At 40.6% G+C, this 18,711-nt stretch overlaps 1 protein-coding gene across 9 annotated transcripts in view; it reads left to right on the top strand.

Moving 5' to 3' along the window:
* klc1a (kinesin light chain 1a) overlaps window positions 1–18,711 on the top strand; it is a 49,575-nt gene that overhangs the window by 18,516 nt on the left and 12,348 nt on the right. For 5 of the 9 annotated variants that reach the window (XM_021323267.2, XM_021323270.2, XM_012875889.3 and 2 more), the window contains exons 7-13: window positions 2,320–2,421; window positions 6,813–6,986; window positions 7,082–7,181; window positions 7,637–7,689; window positions 8,190–8,257; window positions 8,561–8,669; window positions 12,475–12,636. In XM_021323267.2, coding sequence (XP_021178942.2) covers window positions 2,320–2,421; window positions 6,813–6,986; window positions 7,082–7,181; window positions 7,637–7,689; window positions 8,190–8,257; window positions 8,561–8,669; window positions 12,475–12,636 — 768 coding nt within the window. Of the gene's footprint in view, window positions 1–2,319; window positions 2,422–6,812; window positions 6,987–7,081; window positions 7,182–7,636; window positions 7,690–8,189; window positions 8,258–8,560; window positions 8,670–12,474; window positions 12,637–16,025; window positions 18,448–18,711 lie in introns of those variants that run through there. The other 4 variants (XM_021323269.2, XM_021323271.2, XM_036150528.1 and 1 more) reach the window with 3 other exon arrangements.

The following is an 18,711-nucleotide window of genomic DNA, read 5'->3' on the forward strand; positions in this document are numbered from 1 at the left end:
GAATTAAGTTGTCCCAAAGCTCAAAGTAATTCTGCTGTGAAAAACAAAAGTAGTAATCTCTTTCAATTTAAACTCCGTTCACACCCAGTCTTTAGAGCTCTATCCACAAAACACTCTTTTAAGCAAGCATCGTTGGTCTAAAAAAACACATTACTGACATGTATCCGTGTATATTCATTCAAACTTTAAACACAGATTAATAAGGTGACAATAGGTCAGTGAAGATTGCTGTGAAATGAGTGTGGTTGGACAACTGGAGATACAGGATCTCTCCATTTCCGGTTTCCTCCCACAGTCCAAAAACACGACTGTTAAGTTATCTGGTCTCTCCAAATTGCCCTCAGATACAAGTGTTTGTGTGCATTATTGCTCAAGTCAATTTATGAAATTTCTTTGGCTTCCTCATTAGACTTACAACAGTCCAGCTGAGAAGTAACAAATGCATGAACTAGTTCAAAGGCTGGACGTCTTGGTCTAACTGTCCAGTTTGTTGTCTGAAATGAGAAGTCTTTGATTTAATTGGTCATTTTCTGTCAGAGTTGACAAATCACATGTGGGGTTCCCCAAGGTACCATCTTGGGGCCCCTCCTATTTAATATCTAATTTGAATTTGAGCCCATTAAAGGTTTGATTAGATGCATTGAACAAATAAATACATGGATGTTCCATCATTTTCTTGAGCTAAATATAAACAAACATAATTAGTTTTAGACCAAAGGAGGAGCGATCAAGGGTCACCACACAGCTTCAGTTATTACAGCTAGAAACCACTGATCAGGTTTAGTGATGGACTCAGACCTGAACCTTCAGAGGCACATAAAGACAATAACAAAGTCGGCTTTCTATCACCTGAGGAACATTTCCAGGATTAAAGGACTGATGTCTCAGAAGGATCTGGAAAAACTAATCCATGCGTTATTTGGTCAAATCGATTACAGCAATGGTGTTTTCACAGCCTAAAGTGGATCAGACAGCTGCAGCTGATCCAGAACGCTGATGCCCGCGTCCTCACTAAGACTAAGAAAGTAGAGAACATCACCCCAGTTCTAAAGTCCTTACACTGGCTCCCTGTATCTCAGAGAATAGACTTTAAAATACTTCTGTTAGTCTATAAATCACTGAATGGCTGTAGTCCAGCTTTTCTTTGCTTTCTTTTATTAAGCCACTGTAATGTCCTTTTTAAATGTGTTCGCTTTTCTTATGTTTCCTTAATTTGTTTATGCATTTCAAAATAAGCATTAGCAGGTTGACTGCCTATGTTAACCCCAGCAGGCCAGTGTATTTCCTGCCTGGACCCCCATCATTCTTCAGTTTGTGAAACTGAGTAAGCCCTCCTAACTTCTCCCTACAGTCTGCCGCTAGGCTCTCATTTGTCTTTCTCTCATTCTTCTAGTTTGTTTCTTTGATTCAGGGATTGCTTTTCCATCCTAAACAAATGAAATGTGACTCCTCCTCAATCTTTTCTTTTTAACCTGCCGGTATGCTGAGATTTTCTCCGTTAACACTTAATTAGATGGCCTCCCAATAAAAGCAGAGATGCACCCATCAGAGACTGTTGGCCAATTCCATTCAGCCGATTTTTATAAAACCCGTGACCTGCTGATACTGATTTTAGCTGATTGTGTTTTCTCTTTAAGGTCTTTAATATAAAAAAAAGTTGTTAATACTTGTTTTTTTTTTCTAAGATACTTTTTAATCCTGACTTTCAGTTTGATAAGACCACTTGTTTGGAAATCATGAACAGATTATGGGGAGAAAAGATTTTGTTGATTGTGACAAGTTTAGATAATTTGTTTTATGATTTGTCTTCTTTTCTGTAAAATTTGAGGACACAACCTCATAGATTATATAAACTTTTTTTTTTTTTTTAAATGTAGTGCTGTTTGAAATGCAAGGTCTTTTTGTAATCTACTCCATCTATCTTTGTGTCTTCTCCTATCAGGTCCTGCAGGCACCTCACCCTCTTCTTTTCCTCACTTCTTTCCTCTCAGTCTGTCCAATGGTTCTCACCAAATAGCCTAAACTGGATCAGAACTCCCCTGCAGGGCTCTCAGCAGCCTCCCTCTTTCTCAGTGAATATGTTTGTGTTCAATCAACTTAATTTGGATCACATTACAGGTCACCATAATCACTTTCTGGTGGTATGATTTAATTCACGACGCACAGCAGCTTTTCCCGTTGGCAATTACTCATCTGTCAAACCCGCCGCGTTGCACTGCTGGGGTGGAGAATGAGCTGCACACACTGCGGTTCCTGGAGAAGTTGGATGAAGCGTTTAAAAAACGTCGCACGATAACAAATGTTTTGTGTCCTTGTTAGGTGGCAGCCACCCTCAACAACCTGGCCGTCTTATATGGGAAGAGAGGGAAGTACAAGGAGGCGGAACCTCTCTGCAAGAGAGCGCTGGAGATCAGGGAAAAGGTAGGTCCTCCATCACTGGGTTCAGCAGCTCAGTGAAAAAAAACACTTTCAATACGAGTGCCTAGCCTAAATATTTGACCATTTTGTCACTATACACTTAAATGTGTTTTACCGGGTTTTTGGGTGATGAATGGGAGCTGGAGAGAAAATGATACATCTGTATTAAAGGTGCATGAGACTAAAAACTGTGAAGTGTGCCATGCATGAACTGCCTTTTAATGCAACACAGCTGCAAGTCTTTGGGGTATTTCTTAACTAGCTTGTTGATCTTTTTTTATTTTTTTTCCAATTCTTTGCAAAATAAGGTCAAGCTAAACCAGATTGGGTGGAGACTTTCTGTAAATATCAAAATGTCATACCTTTATGCAGATTTCCCCTAGTTTAATACTTATATGCATGGTTTTACCCTGCCAAATGAAATAAAACTTTCATTCAAAGACTTTAGAAAATAAACACTGTGGATCAAGGAATTACATGAAGAAATAAACATATTTTATAAAGAATCTACAGTTATAGCTTTTTTTTTTGGAGGGGGGGCATCTGCTGCCCTCATTTAAAAAAAAAAAAGGTATCATCAGTAGAAAAGCAACCCATATCTGTTGCTGTGTGATCTTTATTGCTTTATCTCTGACAGAATTACCGCTCAGTCTGCAGTGGATTGTAAAACACATGTATGTCTGGACACATGCAGTATTGGTGCAGAACCGGTCCTTTGTCCTTAGATGTCTGGTGCTGTAAACAGAACACTTAATTCTATTGATTTATTTGTTATTTGTCACGTCCCGCCTCTCGCTCTGCCAGAAGTCAGAATTACAGGCTGAAGCGACTCGTTTTTCATCTGCTGAATGTGTGAAAGAGCAACGATGGTGTTCAGATGTCGTTCTCTGGAAATGATCTGTTAATAATTAAAAACTGTCCCGCTTAGGCTAATTAAAAACCGCCCATTATCTGTCATCTTTTAGTTGAACCTAACGCTTTAGTGGTACACAAAGATTTCTGTGCTAATTTGTAACGCTGCAAATGAATGTTGTTAGCTTAACACATCTCTGTGGTTGTCTTCTGCTTTATTTCATACTTTAACGTTTAGACTGTACCATCACACACAGATTAAGAGGGTGGCCATGTTTTTTGTCCCCCATATTCAACAGGGAAGATTCTGCATGAGTTGAGCCTGAGTTGCGATTAGGGATGTTGTTGTTTATGCTACTTTGAGGGAGATGATAATCTCTCCTATGCTGCACAGGTTACTGCAGAGTTCTGCCAAACTGTCAGGGTGGTGTAATGTGAATCCTGCAGAGCTGATGACTCTGGAGCGCTTGTGCAGAAGCTCAGGGAAAACAGCCTCCTGGCTGAGTTAGTTTTGTATAGCAGGAAACAAACGCGTGGCTTTTGTTGATGGTCATCTGGATCCACACACAGTAACTGATGGGAATTAATGAGGAGTTTTAGAAATATTGAAACCGTTTTGGTTTTGTGTCTATTCTTCAGATCCCCACCTGGAATAAAACATTGTGCCTTAATACCTGTAAAGAGACATTAAGTTCTTCATTTGGTTACTCAGCAGACTGGCAATAAACCCATTAGTAAAAGTGGGTCACGTTTATTTAAAGCTGCAGGGAAAATCTGCTGGAACAGAATGAATACCTTTAAAAAAAAGCAGAAAAATGGGTTTTCACATGGTGATGTCTAATTTGAAGTATTTCAATCCATTATATTTGATATATTAATTATTATTCTAAAAATAGAGAAGAACTAATATTACCAATTAACCAGTACAGTTCCATCAACTATTAAAATGTGTTGTTTAACTCCAGCCAATATTTTTGTTTTTAATAACAAGCTAACACGTATCTATAAAGCCACCATTCGGTCTATTTTCAGTACGCTTCAGGCAAGAGAAATAACTTAGTTTTTTCTTTATTCAGCTGTGAACAAAGGAATTTTCTAATGTGTGAAATTAGTTTAATTTCATTGTTTTGAAACTTCAGAGTTGCAAGTAAATAACTGACTGGTTTGATTGTTTTAAATTAATTAAGGATAAGCAGGTATAGCCGATGCCTGGATAAATGATACAGCAGGAAAACCACCTGAAAATGGTCACGGTTGTTTTTTTGTGTTTTTTTTACATTGCATCTGTTATTGTTTTACAAGCATAAAACAAAGCATTGAGAACTGCTTCCACACACACATGCATATTCGGTCACATCTGTTTATGTGATAGGAATAGGGTGTTTTCACTGACGTCACTGGCCAACTTCCGGTCCGCCATATTGGGTGGCACACTTCCTTATCTCTAGTTGTCTTACACGTATTATCGTATCGCGAATGGATAAGTACGCCAGCACGCTAGAGCGACCAGATAAGGACGTATATCTGAGGAAATGTTCCGTGATCGACCATATGGACCCGTATGCCCTCCACGGTGCCTTGTTTAGCCGTAATCCAGATGATTGGCCAAATGTAGAGCACGGCGACATAGTGCATTACCTGGTGTTCAGTGAAAACCCTCTGCACACTCTTGAGGAAATGAGAGCTTACAAGGGTCTAGAGGCTCACAACCAGTTCACATCTGGTTATGTACATCAAGGAGATCGCCATCATACGTGGACGGGTGAGTTTTAATAAGATGGTAAAAATGTAAACAATCCGACGCAAATGTGTTGCACGAAGGCGCTTGGCTGCAAGGCCGATCGACGCCGCTCGCGGCTTTAATTATTTAAGCAGAACAATGACCAGTGCAAAATTAAGTTGTATTTACCGTATTGGCGCCGGTAGGAGCTGCAGATCATAAAGCCAGCAAACAGTGGGAACACAGTAACTCGTTCAAAGGTAAGCTGTGCTCAGACGGGCTCTGGCCCATGCTAGTTTAGTAGCTGCTAACCGCCAGTGCTAACAACCACTCACGCATGTAATGTACTTTTAACTTGCTGCTATGTGTTTCAAACGTTTAGAACACACTCTCATTGACATCGGGATACTGTGGAAAGTTATGTTCGGTCGACTTACAGCCGCGATCCAAGCGAGCCGACGACTCTTTGTTATCACTAACAGTTGTTCTCCGTGGTTGCGCCTCCAGGCAGGAAAGCGGTGGAAAATTAATCTGTTTCTATGTTTTTCCCATGGCGATCATGTGTTGCGCTGTTACAGCCCACAATACAGCAACGGTTTACCATGGTTGAAATCAAGTTAAGGTGAAATTAATCAAATTAAAACACGGCTGAGAGAGGGAGTACAGTATGCGGTAGTAATAGGCAGTAGAGGCGGCGGAGGCAGTCAACATGACAGCCGCGGAAAGTAATAAGTCATGACGCCCAAGCCCTATTATTAATATATTCTTCTTACATGTTTTAAATACTTAACAGTTAATTACCTGTGACAAAGTGAGCACCGCAGACTCTGGCGTATTCCAGCTTAACACCGTCCAAATCGGACCTGGATATCCGTGTCAGCCATAGGTGACGGCGTTGTTCAGACAGCTGTTTTTTTTTTTTTCACACTGATTCACTATTACGGCTGGTAGGCGATAGAAAGCGTTGATCTCCACCTCCACGGGCCGTGCAACCAACCATTAAACACGTTTTCCCCATTGTTCACTTCCAATACTGCCTAAGGCGTCATACAATGCAGGTCAACGGTGCGAAACGACTGCCACCCAATATGGCGGACGCGCTGAGTAGTCACGTGAGCGTGACGTCAGCTGAAAACCCCCTATTAGTGAGGACTGAACTCTCCTCTTGAAGATGTGTCCCTTTTTAATTGGAATATTTTAGCCACTTCCTGATTTACTGTCTAGAGACGTGGTGAAATGAGAGTGCTACCGTAAGGGTGACTGACCCCTGGGATTCAGCAGTGATCTGTCAGATGAGATGTGTCCTGATCCAGGGGTCAGGACTGAATTAACAGGCCCAGTGGATTTCTGGAACGATCCGCGGAAGAGATGCGCTGATCACAATGACGTAGCTGATTTCAGGCCTTTCTAAAGCTTCGACCAGCTGGAAGAGATCTGAGCTAACTCAGGTTTCCCAACAATCACAATGATGTGGTATATCTTCCAGTCCTGCTGCCATTAGCGTCAGAGATAACGTCTTGACGTGGAAAGGAATTTACTAGTATTTTAAAACAAAGATAAAAGGGTCATGGAGTTGATGTTTTAAACTGGGTTTAGTGTTTGCGTGTATTTCCACCAGCTGCCTGCCAACATTCCTAAATCCACCCGTTCAGTGTCAGAGGTTGACGGCTCAGAAAGATAAGACAAAGCAACGTTGCTAGACTCTGTCCAGGCTTCCTGTCATCTCCTGCTGAAGAAAACGCTCTTCTCTTACACGACTACTTGATGTGCGTTCCCTGATTTCATTTTAATCACCTAAAAAAACCTTCTTCTTTTTTTCCAGGTGTTGGGCAAGGACCACCCAGATGTAGCCAAGCAGCTGAATAACCTTGCCCTGCTGTGCCAGAACCAGGGCAAGTATGAGGAGGTGGAGTATTACTACATGAGAGCGCTGGAGATCTACCAGACCAAACTGGGACCAGACGACCCCAACGTGGCCAAAACCAAGAACAACCTGGTGAGGAGGACTGAAGCTGCTGGAAGCTTGGATCACTGCTCCGTCTCTTTTCATTGTCATTTGGCTCACAGCTGTTGTTTCTCTGTGTTGGTTAGGCGTCCTGTTACCTAAAGCAGGGCAAGTTCAAGCAAGCAGAGACTCTTTATAAAGAAATCCTCACCCGCGCTCATGAGAGGGAGTTTGGCTCTGTCGACGGTAAGACTTTAAATGTGGCTGCCCGAGAAACACCAGAATTAACTGAACTATAATAAGTATAGTGATCAAAAACCTAATAAATGCCTTCAACAATCTTGTTTCACCTAAAAATAGTTAGCATTGTTCAGACCTGTATTGTAATGGTGAAAAAACACCCCATTGTTAGTTCCTTGGGTGGGTAAGCACTCGTCAGGCCTGATGAGGTATAGAGTTGTCTGGTTCCAGGGACCGGCAGGGTTCTCAGTCATCTCTGGTTCTGACTGAATTACATCTGACATGGCAATTAAAACCAATCAAAATCCAAGGCTAATGGGTTTAAGCAACCCTCAACCTACTAGTTTGTTTTATTTAGACTTCTGTAAACAGAACCAACCATCCAGATTAGCTCTTCTGTTGACACTTCATAGTGACTGCTTTTGTTTAAAGTGGTCAGTTCTGATGGTGTTTCTCTGCAGATGAGAACAAACCCATCTGGATGCATGCTGAGGAGAGGGAGGAACAAAGCAAGGTGAGTCTGCAATCCACTTCTTCTTATGTTTCTGTTTAATATCTTTTGTATTGTCGATCTTTAAGCTACTGTGTTGTTCCTGTTTCATGGCAGCCGTATGAAAGCTGACAATTTCCTGAGACCTCAGTGTCTATAACATATGGTCAAAATAGCTGATAGACGCCTGACAACAGCTGCCATATTGAACCCTATGGAATAAGACCTGGATGTCACTTAAGTTCACATGACAGTCACGACAGAGGAGTGAATACTTTTGGTAATATAGAGTATCTTTAAAGCTCCCCTTTGAGCTATTAGGCTTTATACTTATAGCTGCTTGTTTCACTCTGCTCTGCTGCAAAGCCGCAGACACACAAACGCCTGTTTTAGGAGCAGTCTTACAAGTCAAAGGCGTTACTTGTCAACATTATTGAAACACAATACACAATTCTTTGTCTACAGTCTTTTGTTAAATTCTTCTTCTCTACAATGGTTTAGTAAATTCTTGCATCATTTCACAGGGGAAGCAGAAGGACAGTTCACCGTTTGGAGAATATGGAGGCTGGTACAAAGCCTGTAAAGTTGACAGGTCAGTATCTCCTTTCCATAAAAATAATCAGCATCAAATATTGTATATCATTTAGTTTCCTTTTGACATTGCAGGTTTTTTCCAGTTGTTTCCAGTTCAAAATTGCCACAGAACACATCTGAATTAATTTATACAGCTTTGTCCGAATGTTGATTGTACTTTATATTTCCTTTAGAGAAGTCTTAATGTGTTAGCATATTGTGAAGATGGCTAATATGAACATGAAGAGTTAAAATCAATAAACCATCACACAATTTTTATTGAATTGATCAGCAAAACGATTTTCTTCTTGTTGTTTTTCAGCCCCACAGTTACCACAACCCTGAAGAACCTGGGGGCCCTTTACAAGCGGCAGGGCAAGTTTGAGGCAGCGGAGACTCTGGAGGAGGCGGCCATGCGTTCCAGAAAGCAGGTGGGCTGTCTCACTTAGTCAAAGCTGAGGTGTTCCTCAACATGCGTAGCTGCAAAACCCGCAGCTTAAAACTCAGACGGAAGAGCCTTTTGGGTTTCTGTGCAAACTGTCGTTCAATGTGTCTGATGGTAAGGCCTTGTGGATGCGAAGCAAAATTATGATTTAGGTTTTAAAGGGCTGCAGCAGGTATGGCCGAGAAGGAAATGATGTGATTTAAGTTGCATTGATTTACTTCAGGGGTCACCAGGTAGCCCCCAAACCTCTGGGAGCTGCATCCAAAAAGTTGTTTTAGTCTGCTGCTCCACTTTTGCATTTATATAAATTTAAAATTGACAATATCTAAAAAGAAAAAGAGCTTTGTAAATATGTTTATTGGTGAGCTCCTCTAGTTTAAAGGTCAGTACTGGCAGCCCTTTGTGTGACACAGTACAGATAAATTAGCTCTGTTTCAAAAAAGTTGGTGACCCCTGATTTACATCGCCTCACAAAAATGTTCACAACACTTGAATTTCATTATGTTCCATAGTATCCCCAGCGTTGCCTTATTTTTTGGTCTATTACAGGAAATCCCAATAAAATCTGTTGAAGTTTGTGGCAGTAGTGTGACAAGATGGAAAAAGATTTAAGGAGTACGAATACCATTGAAAAGCACTTGATGTATCATAAAATATTAGTTGTTATTGAGTCTTATTCATTTTATTCAGGTTGTTTATTGTTGTAGTTATACTTTTTGTCTCTGTAGTTTAAAAAAGTATCATTGTTTTAATTAGCATTTAAATTAGGTCAAATTAAACATAATGAGAACTCCAGTTTTTAGGAATATGTCATAGTGAAATTGATCAAAAATGACCTGATGTAGGCTGTGAATGGCAGGTTTTTTTTTGTTGTATTCAGAGCCTTGCCAATATTTTACATATTTAAATGTTCTGGTCTGAAGGAAACAAAGAATGCTGTCACTGCCCAAGCAGATTAGAGCTTTATCACCATTTAGATCTATTCCTGCTGACGTCTGGTTTGTCGGGCCTTGTGTGTCCCATCCTAAATGATTCATTGCTCAGACAGGATCACACAGAACACGTTCTGGTGGGACTGTATCAGCCACCAGATCGTGCTTAGTGCTGCCGCTTTCTTGTTTCAGAAATACACATGACCAGTTTAACCATTAGACACACAAACTTCACTGACTTAATGCTGTTTTGGTTGATTTTATGTGATAGACCAACATAAATTAGTTGTAGTTATAAAGAGGAAGGAAAATGACCCATGCTCTTTCAAATCTTTTAAAAAAATAAATCTGGAAAGTGTGGCCCCTTTCCACTGAAACCCCTAAGTGAACAAACTGTCACATTACAGTTATGGAGAAGTTTAAAGCGGGGTTAGGATGTAAAAAATATTCTAAACTTTTGAGGTTGTTCATAGCTTTCCTTTCCTGCATATGGACTCATGAAAATATTTTTCTTTGAGGCCATTTCGTCATATTATCCTCCCAGATCAATATTATAGATTTGGGGGGGGGGGGGGGGGGGGTGATAAACCATCTTTTATGAGAATGCACCCCTGTTAGAGCCATTGCCATCCAGTGTAAATAAACTCTGACCTTACTCAACCGGAAATAAGTAGCAGAATTAGCTTGATTGCGTACGTAAACCAGAAATACCCGTGAAATCTGTGTATAAATGTTAGGAAAGTAAAAAAAAACAAAAAAAAAAACGTAATTACACATTTTTATCATCAATCACTGTTGAAATTATTGTATTATTGATAGTCAGGGTCACATTCTCTTCAACTCCTATGTTGCAGATTATAACCTGAAAATGTTAAAATTGTATGTATAATAATGTTTTGATCAAAGTATATTCCTGGTTTAAGATGGTTTAGTCACAGTCCAAGTTTTTGTCGTGTATAGTTGTCATAAATGATTGTAGAGGCAAATCAGGATTGATGAATGAAGACAAATTGTGAATTAACTGTGTGTATTCACAGCCACACAATAAACATCTGTCCTTAAAAACAACTGCCCTGGATAAAAACATCAGAGCGTTTGTAAAAAGGTCTGTTTAGGCTGTTCAGACGCAACTATGAACCATCCTGAGCCAAATCTGGCAGCTTTCTGATGTCTTATCATTTCTACGCTGATGATATTCAGTTGTACTGTTCTGTTGAGTATTTAATGTTGATAGACAGTTTTAATTGTATCAAACAGTGGCTCTGACAACTACTTGTAGATGTACTAAGGTTTAATTTATCCCACTATTAAAGTCACTTCATGGCTTTAATGGCTGCTACATTTAGTGACTTTTAGCACAAGCTAATAACTTCTTTAACTGAAGAACGTATTTATTTTCTCAGTGCCAACCAGCAGAGTTGGTGATGGAGAGAAAAGAGGCTACATGAGTTAAACGTTCTTAAAATATTGAGCATTCCTTTCTTTGGAAGAAGATTTATATAGAAACTAAACCAGACAGAACAGCATCGTTTTCCGGAAAGGGTTCTGCAGGGTGAGGTTGCCGGTATGAGAATATTAGAGTGAAAATGTAAGAGTTATACAGTCATAAGCCCTATTCACATGGGATTAGTTTTACCTTAGGGTCCTCATGTAATAAATAAATTACCCCCTACATCAGCTTTTTATCCGCACGGGATAACCGAAGCCTGAGATTCAATGAAATTTACAGACATTTCTGCTGCATATTGTGAATGTGAGCAGCTGTGTAACAGAAGCAGTGCTGCCAACTCCACTTATATGGGACTTTGGGCTCTCTTTTTAAAGTTGCTTGTAAAAAGTTGTGGGTTTAATGCTTGTTTTAGAACGAGCAGTCGCTTATTTGGGCGTGTCATTTTTCCAACAGACCCCCTTCTCCTGTCTATCGCACTGTGCAGCTGCGCACTGCTGCTGCGTTACAGACAGAGCGAGCCGGTTAATATCTGTCCGGTTACATTTCACTGACAGGAAAAGTCGAAATGCAACATTAAACGCATGCTTTTCTACAGTATAGAAACAGGCTCTGTATTAGTGTGGTCGATTGCTTATTGGGCTTGTTTTGGGCTTTTTTCCGATAGGGTTTTGCTGACACATGACCCGATGCAGCCTCCATTCTTCACCAAAAGCAAAATAAAATGCGCCCAGGAAACCGAAAACTGCCTATTCACGCATCTGATCGCGTCCATTTCTGTCCAAATAACAGAGTTGCCGATTCGCATTAGATTAGTATTAGTTAGTTCAGCAAAATATAGTATGAAGTTTGCAGGGGAAGTTTTACTTTACAGATCACTGACATGGGGCATTCGCACTGGATTAAAAACAGAGAATTTCTGTAATTGTTACAAATCACGTGTGGTCCCTAGGTATAACTGATCCCGTGCAAATAAAGCTGTACTCAAAGAAAATAACACTTGAAATAAATCAAGTTGTATGTTGTTTTTCTAAATGATATCTTATTGAAATCCAGATCAATAATAATGTACACCCTCCCAGCGGTTATATTCTGACAGGAGTTTCCCCGGGCTGACTTCTTTTAAAATAAATCAATATAAAAATTGGACCGTCTTTTTAAAGGCTCTTTGAAATTGATATACAAGATCCAGCTCCCTTTAAAGAGCCTTTAAGTCCATCTACTACTCAACTAGCGGCTTGAATTTACAACCTCACCAACCTAGAACAGATCCTAATGTGTTGTAAAAGTCATAAGAAATGAAATGTAATTGCTTACATGACTTTGCTGGAGTTACTAATATAGTCATATTGCATTTTGAATTGAGCAGCTTGTATATTTAAAGTACCCTGTCAAACTGTGGTGTCTCACAGGGTCTGGACAATGTGCACAAGCAGCGCGTTGCCGAGGTTCTCAGTGAACCCGAGGCCCGCGAGAAGCAGCGCAGCCGCGAGAGTCTGACCTCAGACACGGTGAAGTATGAGAGCGGGCCGGACGGCGGCGAGGAAGTGAGTATGAGCGTGGAGTGGAACGGGGTAAGTACAGTACACAGCCCTCTGCGCTTCCTACCATGAGTCTATCAGCTGGAAGGACAGCTATGTTTCTGCCATACACAGCCTCCATCTTTAAGGCCCAAAGCCACAGTTGCAAATGAGATAAAAGAAGAGTTAGCTAGCTGAAAGTCTTCTCCCTCCTGCCAGGTTCAGACTTGTTAGGTCAACGCTGGTAAACTTAAGACCCGTTTCTTTTATTAAATGACGCTGTCCACTTTGAATTTGGTAAAAACAGTGTTGTTTAAACTTGTTTTTTCCCATTGTTCTCTCAGTATAGATACATTCAAAGTGTTCCTTTATCTACAACAGAACAACATGAACTTAGAAATGATTTTACTGTTAGATCAGCTCAAATGTGCACTTTTTATATTCTGCCATACTGCCAATGCTGACTGACCATCACACTTGTTCCAGTCTAGCTGCTGTAGGTTGCAGTTTAATGTAGACACTTTTAAATCTGCCACCCAGGTTTAATTAGTGTTTCAGTTAGAGATGCACCCATCAGATTTTTATGTCCAGTTTCACATCTACAATGATGTAAAGGCCGACCTTACTGGAGGATGTCACCCACCAACAGAAAAATGAAATAAAAACAGGAAAAAAATTACTGATCTGTTTCTCTCAATTGTTAAAAACGGCAATTTCCACCAGATTATTGGACACAGGTGTATGTACAAACAGAAAATTACTGAAAAGAGTCATTGCCTAGTTTCTGTTACTAAACAAGATCAAGCGATCCCTACCATCTATAACACCAGCGCGATGATTACGGTTTTAAACGTCTTCTGTTAGCTATGACTAGCATTAGCATAGTTAGCTTTACCAATGAATAGCATGTGTTCCCTGGAGAGTGAGCAGAGCCTTACGTTAAGTGGCAGACCAGCTAAAGTCCTGTCTTCAGCTCCTGCTCCAGCGCAGTGACAGGGAAAGGTGTCAGAAGGAGAAAACTGGGACTCTTTACTGGGATGTTGGGCCTCCTGTAAACTGCTGACGTCTCTCTCTCTGTTATCGCTGCCTGAATGAACGTTTCTGCTTACATCCCTGTGCTTCTCCTCACCTCATTCTTAAACACCTCTCTAATGTTCAAAACAGCTAACTTTGAGTCGTAACAAAATATCTTCTGTCCTGAAAAGTGTTGACAGCGCAGCCTGGTAGCATTTAAATGTTGCCTGTATTGCAATGGAGGTGAAGACTGGGTGGCTAGCTTAAATCTGGCCCATCAATGATCCGGTCCAGTCAAGCATAAAATCATCAGATTCAGGGGAGTTTTATGTTCATCTTTAGCTTTAAATGTGCTTGCTGCCACTTTCTAACCCGCTCATTATGTTTACTACTGGAAATCTTGCAGGTATATACTGAGGCAGCCTATCTAGCGCTCTCTTTCTCTGCAGCACAGCCACATTTCTAAGCCGCGCTGCTTGTTTCAGAGCGTCTGCTGTAACTCTGCTTCTGTAGCCTCGCTGTAAGTTGCTTCTGAGCTGCTCTTCTTGCCTAGCAACGGTAGCCATAGCACCCTGAACTATCAGCAGCCTCGCATGGCGGTCATGGCTGTGGGAGGTTTTTTTAGCTATGTTTTATCAGACCTTTATTTAACCAGGTAGGTCAGCTGACAACCAATTCTCATTAACAATGAAGTTACTGTGCCAGATAAGAGTATTTATAGAGACCACACAATCAACAGCTGACATCAACACCTCAACCCAACTCATCTGGACAGAGCGCTGGAAGCCTTAAGTTGTATTTATATTTAATAAGTTGGAGGAAGGTAGATACAATTGAGCCTTTTTGCAATTTTAGAAACTTTTGTTACCGTCTGCTTACTTGGCACCAGTTAGATCATTGGTCAAATTTTATTAGTTATATTATTTGCATGTATTTCACCGCCTCTTTCCAATTTTCAAAGAGAAATGTTGGTTTCCGTGCTGTCACAGAAATCATCTCGTCCTCTTCAGCTCCATCTAAAGGCGACTGTGAAAACGCTTCTCTTCTCACCCATTAATCAAACTCAGATCTTTTCTGACTCAACGTGGGCTCTGTACTGTACTCCTGAGTGGATGTTCTCCGTCTGTGTGAATTGTGCTGCACATGTTCATGCATTTCTTTGTTGTGCTGCTGCCCGCCAATCAAAATGTGACCTTTTTCTTATCTTTTATTTATTTTTTTTCACCTTTTTCACTAAGCATGTTTGCAGCCAGAGAGGAAACAACTGAAAACAGGATGCCTGCCAGGTCACACTTTAGCTAAAGTTGAGACATAAAACTAACTTTTTTATGTTTTATTTAAACATAACTTATACCAAATATAAATATGACTTGTTTTTTATTTTAGTCTTTCAGACTATTTTTTTCTTCCTTCAGTATTTGACAAACCAATCACAAAACGGAGCCAATCAAGGGAACATTTTCTGCTGCATATAAACTATAACTTAGTTTAACTTAAACTTGAAGAAGAAATTACAGTACATTTCTAACATGTCTTTAGCTGTATTTTAAATGAGAACAAATTGGGAGTTTGAAATGACATCTTAGTTAAAATATTTTTTTTTTTTTTTTGTTTTTTATATTTCTGTTGCCAAAAATCTCCAAGCAATCGGTCAAATATCCCGGTTCAGCAGGTCTCTGGCTGCTCTCATGTCTTCCCTCTGCCTCTCTTAGATTTTTGCTGTGCTTTAACAGAGTTTGACCACCTTAATAAAAGTCTATCGACCATTTCCCAGAATCAGGCACCGTATCAAAGCAACACAGTGAATTTAACAACTCCACCCTGTGGCCAGACCTCAAAAACTCAGGATTTCATGATAGAAGTGGAAAAAATGTTTTGACACTTCAATAGAATTATGCAAAAAAGATCAAACCTAATATACTGTGCTGAGGTTTACTCAGACCATTTTAGGGTTTTTTTTTATCTCTTTTCATGTTTTTTTTTTTTTTTGTAGCTCCATTTGGGTCCTCCTTTGTCCCGTCATGTTTCTGCTCTGTTTCCTTGAGTTGGTTTAGATTTTAATAACCAACTGAGGCCCTTGGACCAATTAATGGAAATCAGACCCACTGCTCTTGCCAGCTGTGGAAAAGTATCCGTTTGTTTAGCAGCTTCAGTAAAGATAATAGCTCTGTAGATTTCTGGCCTTTGGTTTGCTCAGGTTTCTTTTCTCTGATGTGTTTCCTCTTTGCTTTACAAACACTGTGGTGAAAAGAGACGGTGTCTGATTTGTGGAAACCCTTCCTGGTTGTTCCTTTGTTTTCCTCTTCTACCCGTGTGCTTAGCTGTGCGTTTGCAACGTTGGGTCCATATCTCATGCGCCTGTTTTCCTCCACCTGTCACTGTTTATATTTCTCCTTCTCTCTTTTCTCTGTGCTCTGTCTGAATGGCAGGCTTAACTCCAGATGCCTTGTAATGGTTCTAAAAATTGTCTTCTGCATGACGGATGCCTCGCCTCACCTCGCCTCAACCCCTTCAGCTTTGCAGTTTTCTTCAACTCTGACTCCACCCCCTTGTTTTCCTTGGAGGGATTCTTCACACCACTCTGAACCATAGCGATACTGTTTTGAAGCCCCACTCAACCGTGCATCAGCTGCGGGTGGCGGGCGGCCGCTGGGATATTTCTCTCTGACGACATTACATTTGAGCCATTTCTTTGTGTTCCCTAACATCATTTCTGCTCTTGTTTAGACTCTTGCTGTAGGTTTTCTGTAGTGACAAACATGGCTGTTCTGTCAGGGACTTCTCTTCATTTTGGCCTGACCTCTAAAAATGAGTGACGGACTGATGAGAACTGATTTCGCTCGTCATTCAGTTGCAGTGGCTTGCAGAAGTATTCATGTTTTTGCAACTTTTCCACATTTTATCATGATCCAATCACATAACTCTGTATTATTGTGGGGTTTTATGCAAAAGACTAGCATAAAGCAGAGCATGATTGTGAAGGGGAAGGAAAAACGATGCATGGTTTTCAAAACCTTTTACAAATATAAATCTGAAAAGTGTGGTGTGATTTTTATATTCTGCACATTTTACTATTTAAAGATCAATGCAACAAATTGCCTCTCCCTAAATTACCTAATACCTAATCAGCCAATAGTTTTTCTGCACACCACCATGAACTCAGCATCCACGGTGAGCCATGACGGTGGCAGCATTGTTCTGTGTGGATGCTGGTCAGAGCAGATGGAGCCAAATGCAGGGCAATCCTGGGCCAACAGTGTTCTGGCAACTGCAAAAGACGGAACCACCCTAAACGTTTGGACCCAAAGATCAGGGCGTAGTCATGTGTTTGAATTTTACAGTCAGACCAGACCTGGAGCTCGTGGAAAGTCTTTGGAAAGACTCAAACGTTGCTGTTTAGACACTTTTCATCCAACCTGACCATTTATTCTGCAAAGACAGCACCAGAAGAGTAGGGGCATAATTGTAGCAAAAGCAGGTCTAATGTAGTGACACAGGGCAGCTGAATATAAAGGGAAACTACTTGTAGTTCACATTTATGTTCCACTTTGTTGGTTTATTGCACAAAACCCCTAAAAATACATAGCAGTTTGTGATTTTATGGTGAAAATGTGTAAAGATTCTATTTCTTATGCATACCGCTGTACCTGATCAAAATGCAAATGGCTAAAGTTGTTCTCTAGAAGTCAGAAGGTTGTTCCAGTTCTAACACACTGTTTCTGGACATTAGAGCCTCTAAGTGCAGTTCTGGCTTTTCAGAATAGATTTTTACGGTGTTTTAATCAGTGTGACAATTATGTGTTAGTTTGGACCAGAAAAAACTACATTTAAAAAATCAATAGCAGTTTTTCAGTGATGTTAAGAATAATCTTGTATCAGGGATCAAGCCTGGGACCAGCTCCGTTGTCAGAGGTCGTGTCTGTAAAAACGGAGCAGACCTGAAGACGACAGGTCCAGATGTCAGTCGGCCCATGTGTGACGCCTAAAGAGGTTCTAACGACAGAAAGCTGTTGCAAAGCGGCAAGGATGACGTGAAATTACCAGAGTGAGGGTACAAACATGGAAATGACTTTATGGATAACATTGATTTGACTTTTGGTCTGTATGAGAAGGAAGCGTTTTTAAATGTGCAAACAGGCCAGCTTATATTCAGACCAGCTTCTAAGATCTTCCCAAGCTGTTGAAACGTCTCCTTTAGACGACATCAGTCAGGAACGACAGACAGCAGACGTTACTCAAACGTCACATCCTTTGTCAGATGCGTTAAAAGCACGTCACCCACCGGGTCCCAGGCGGTCCCAGGAACCATCGGAGGTTACATGGACCGAACGGTCTCATCTAAGCACTGTAAATAACAGACCTCTTTCATCAGCATGATGGACAGCGTTGATTATAGTCCTGCTCCCGCGTGTTTCACCTCCTGCCAGGGCGCAGCGTCATCAGCTTAACCGGGTCGGCCGGGTTCAGCTGCAGGTCAATAGAGCACCTGGGTTCTAGTAGAATGCACTGAAATGTTGATTTGAGAAAAGCTGGACCAGCTTTTTATTATTATTTATGTAGTATAAAACTGTCAGATAAATTCAACCATTGGGTTGAAACCAACTGAAAAAATTGTTCATCTCTACCTTCAGTAGATTAGGGTTGGTAGTCAGAAAGTGATGGAGGATGCAGAGTGTTTGGTGTAAACAAGCATTTATTGTTGCATTTCTTGAAACTTTGGGATTTAAAGAGCTTTTTTTCCTAAGCCTGCCCTCAACTTCTGCTACTAATATTCTGTGTCCTGTCTCGTTTGTGCATCTCCCAGTTTGTCTTTAACTTCTAATAAAGCCTAATCTCGCTGCTTCACCTGAACCTGTGCCTCTTGCCTCTTTGTGCGTATCTTTTCTGCTTCTCTGTGCCTTCATGACTGAGTGATTTTGAACATTTTCTGCACCACACAGCAGCTAAAATCCTCCATATAGCGCTGACCGGCCGCATTTTTCAGTCCAAATACAGCACATCTAATAGCATCTCTTAAAAATGTCAAGCTTCATGTTTCAGACATTTATTTGGTGTCTTGGTGTCATTAATATTGGCCGACATCTGTGAGTGATTAGCTTTAATAATAGGAAGTAA

Source organism: Fundulus heteroclitus, chromosome 19, assembly GCF_011125445.2.
Source record: "Fundulus heteroclitus isolate FHET01 chromosome 19, MU-UCD_Fhet_4.1, whole genome shotgun sequence".
Taxonomy (NCBI): domain Eukaryota; kingdom Metazoa; phylum Chordata; class Actinopteri; order Cyprinodontiformes; family Fundulidae; genus Fundulus; species Fundulus heteroclitus.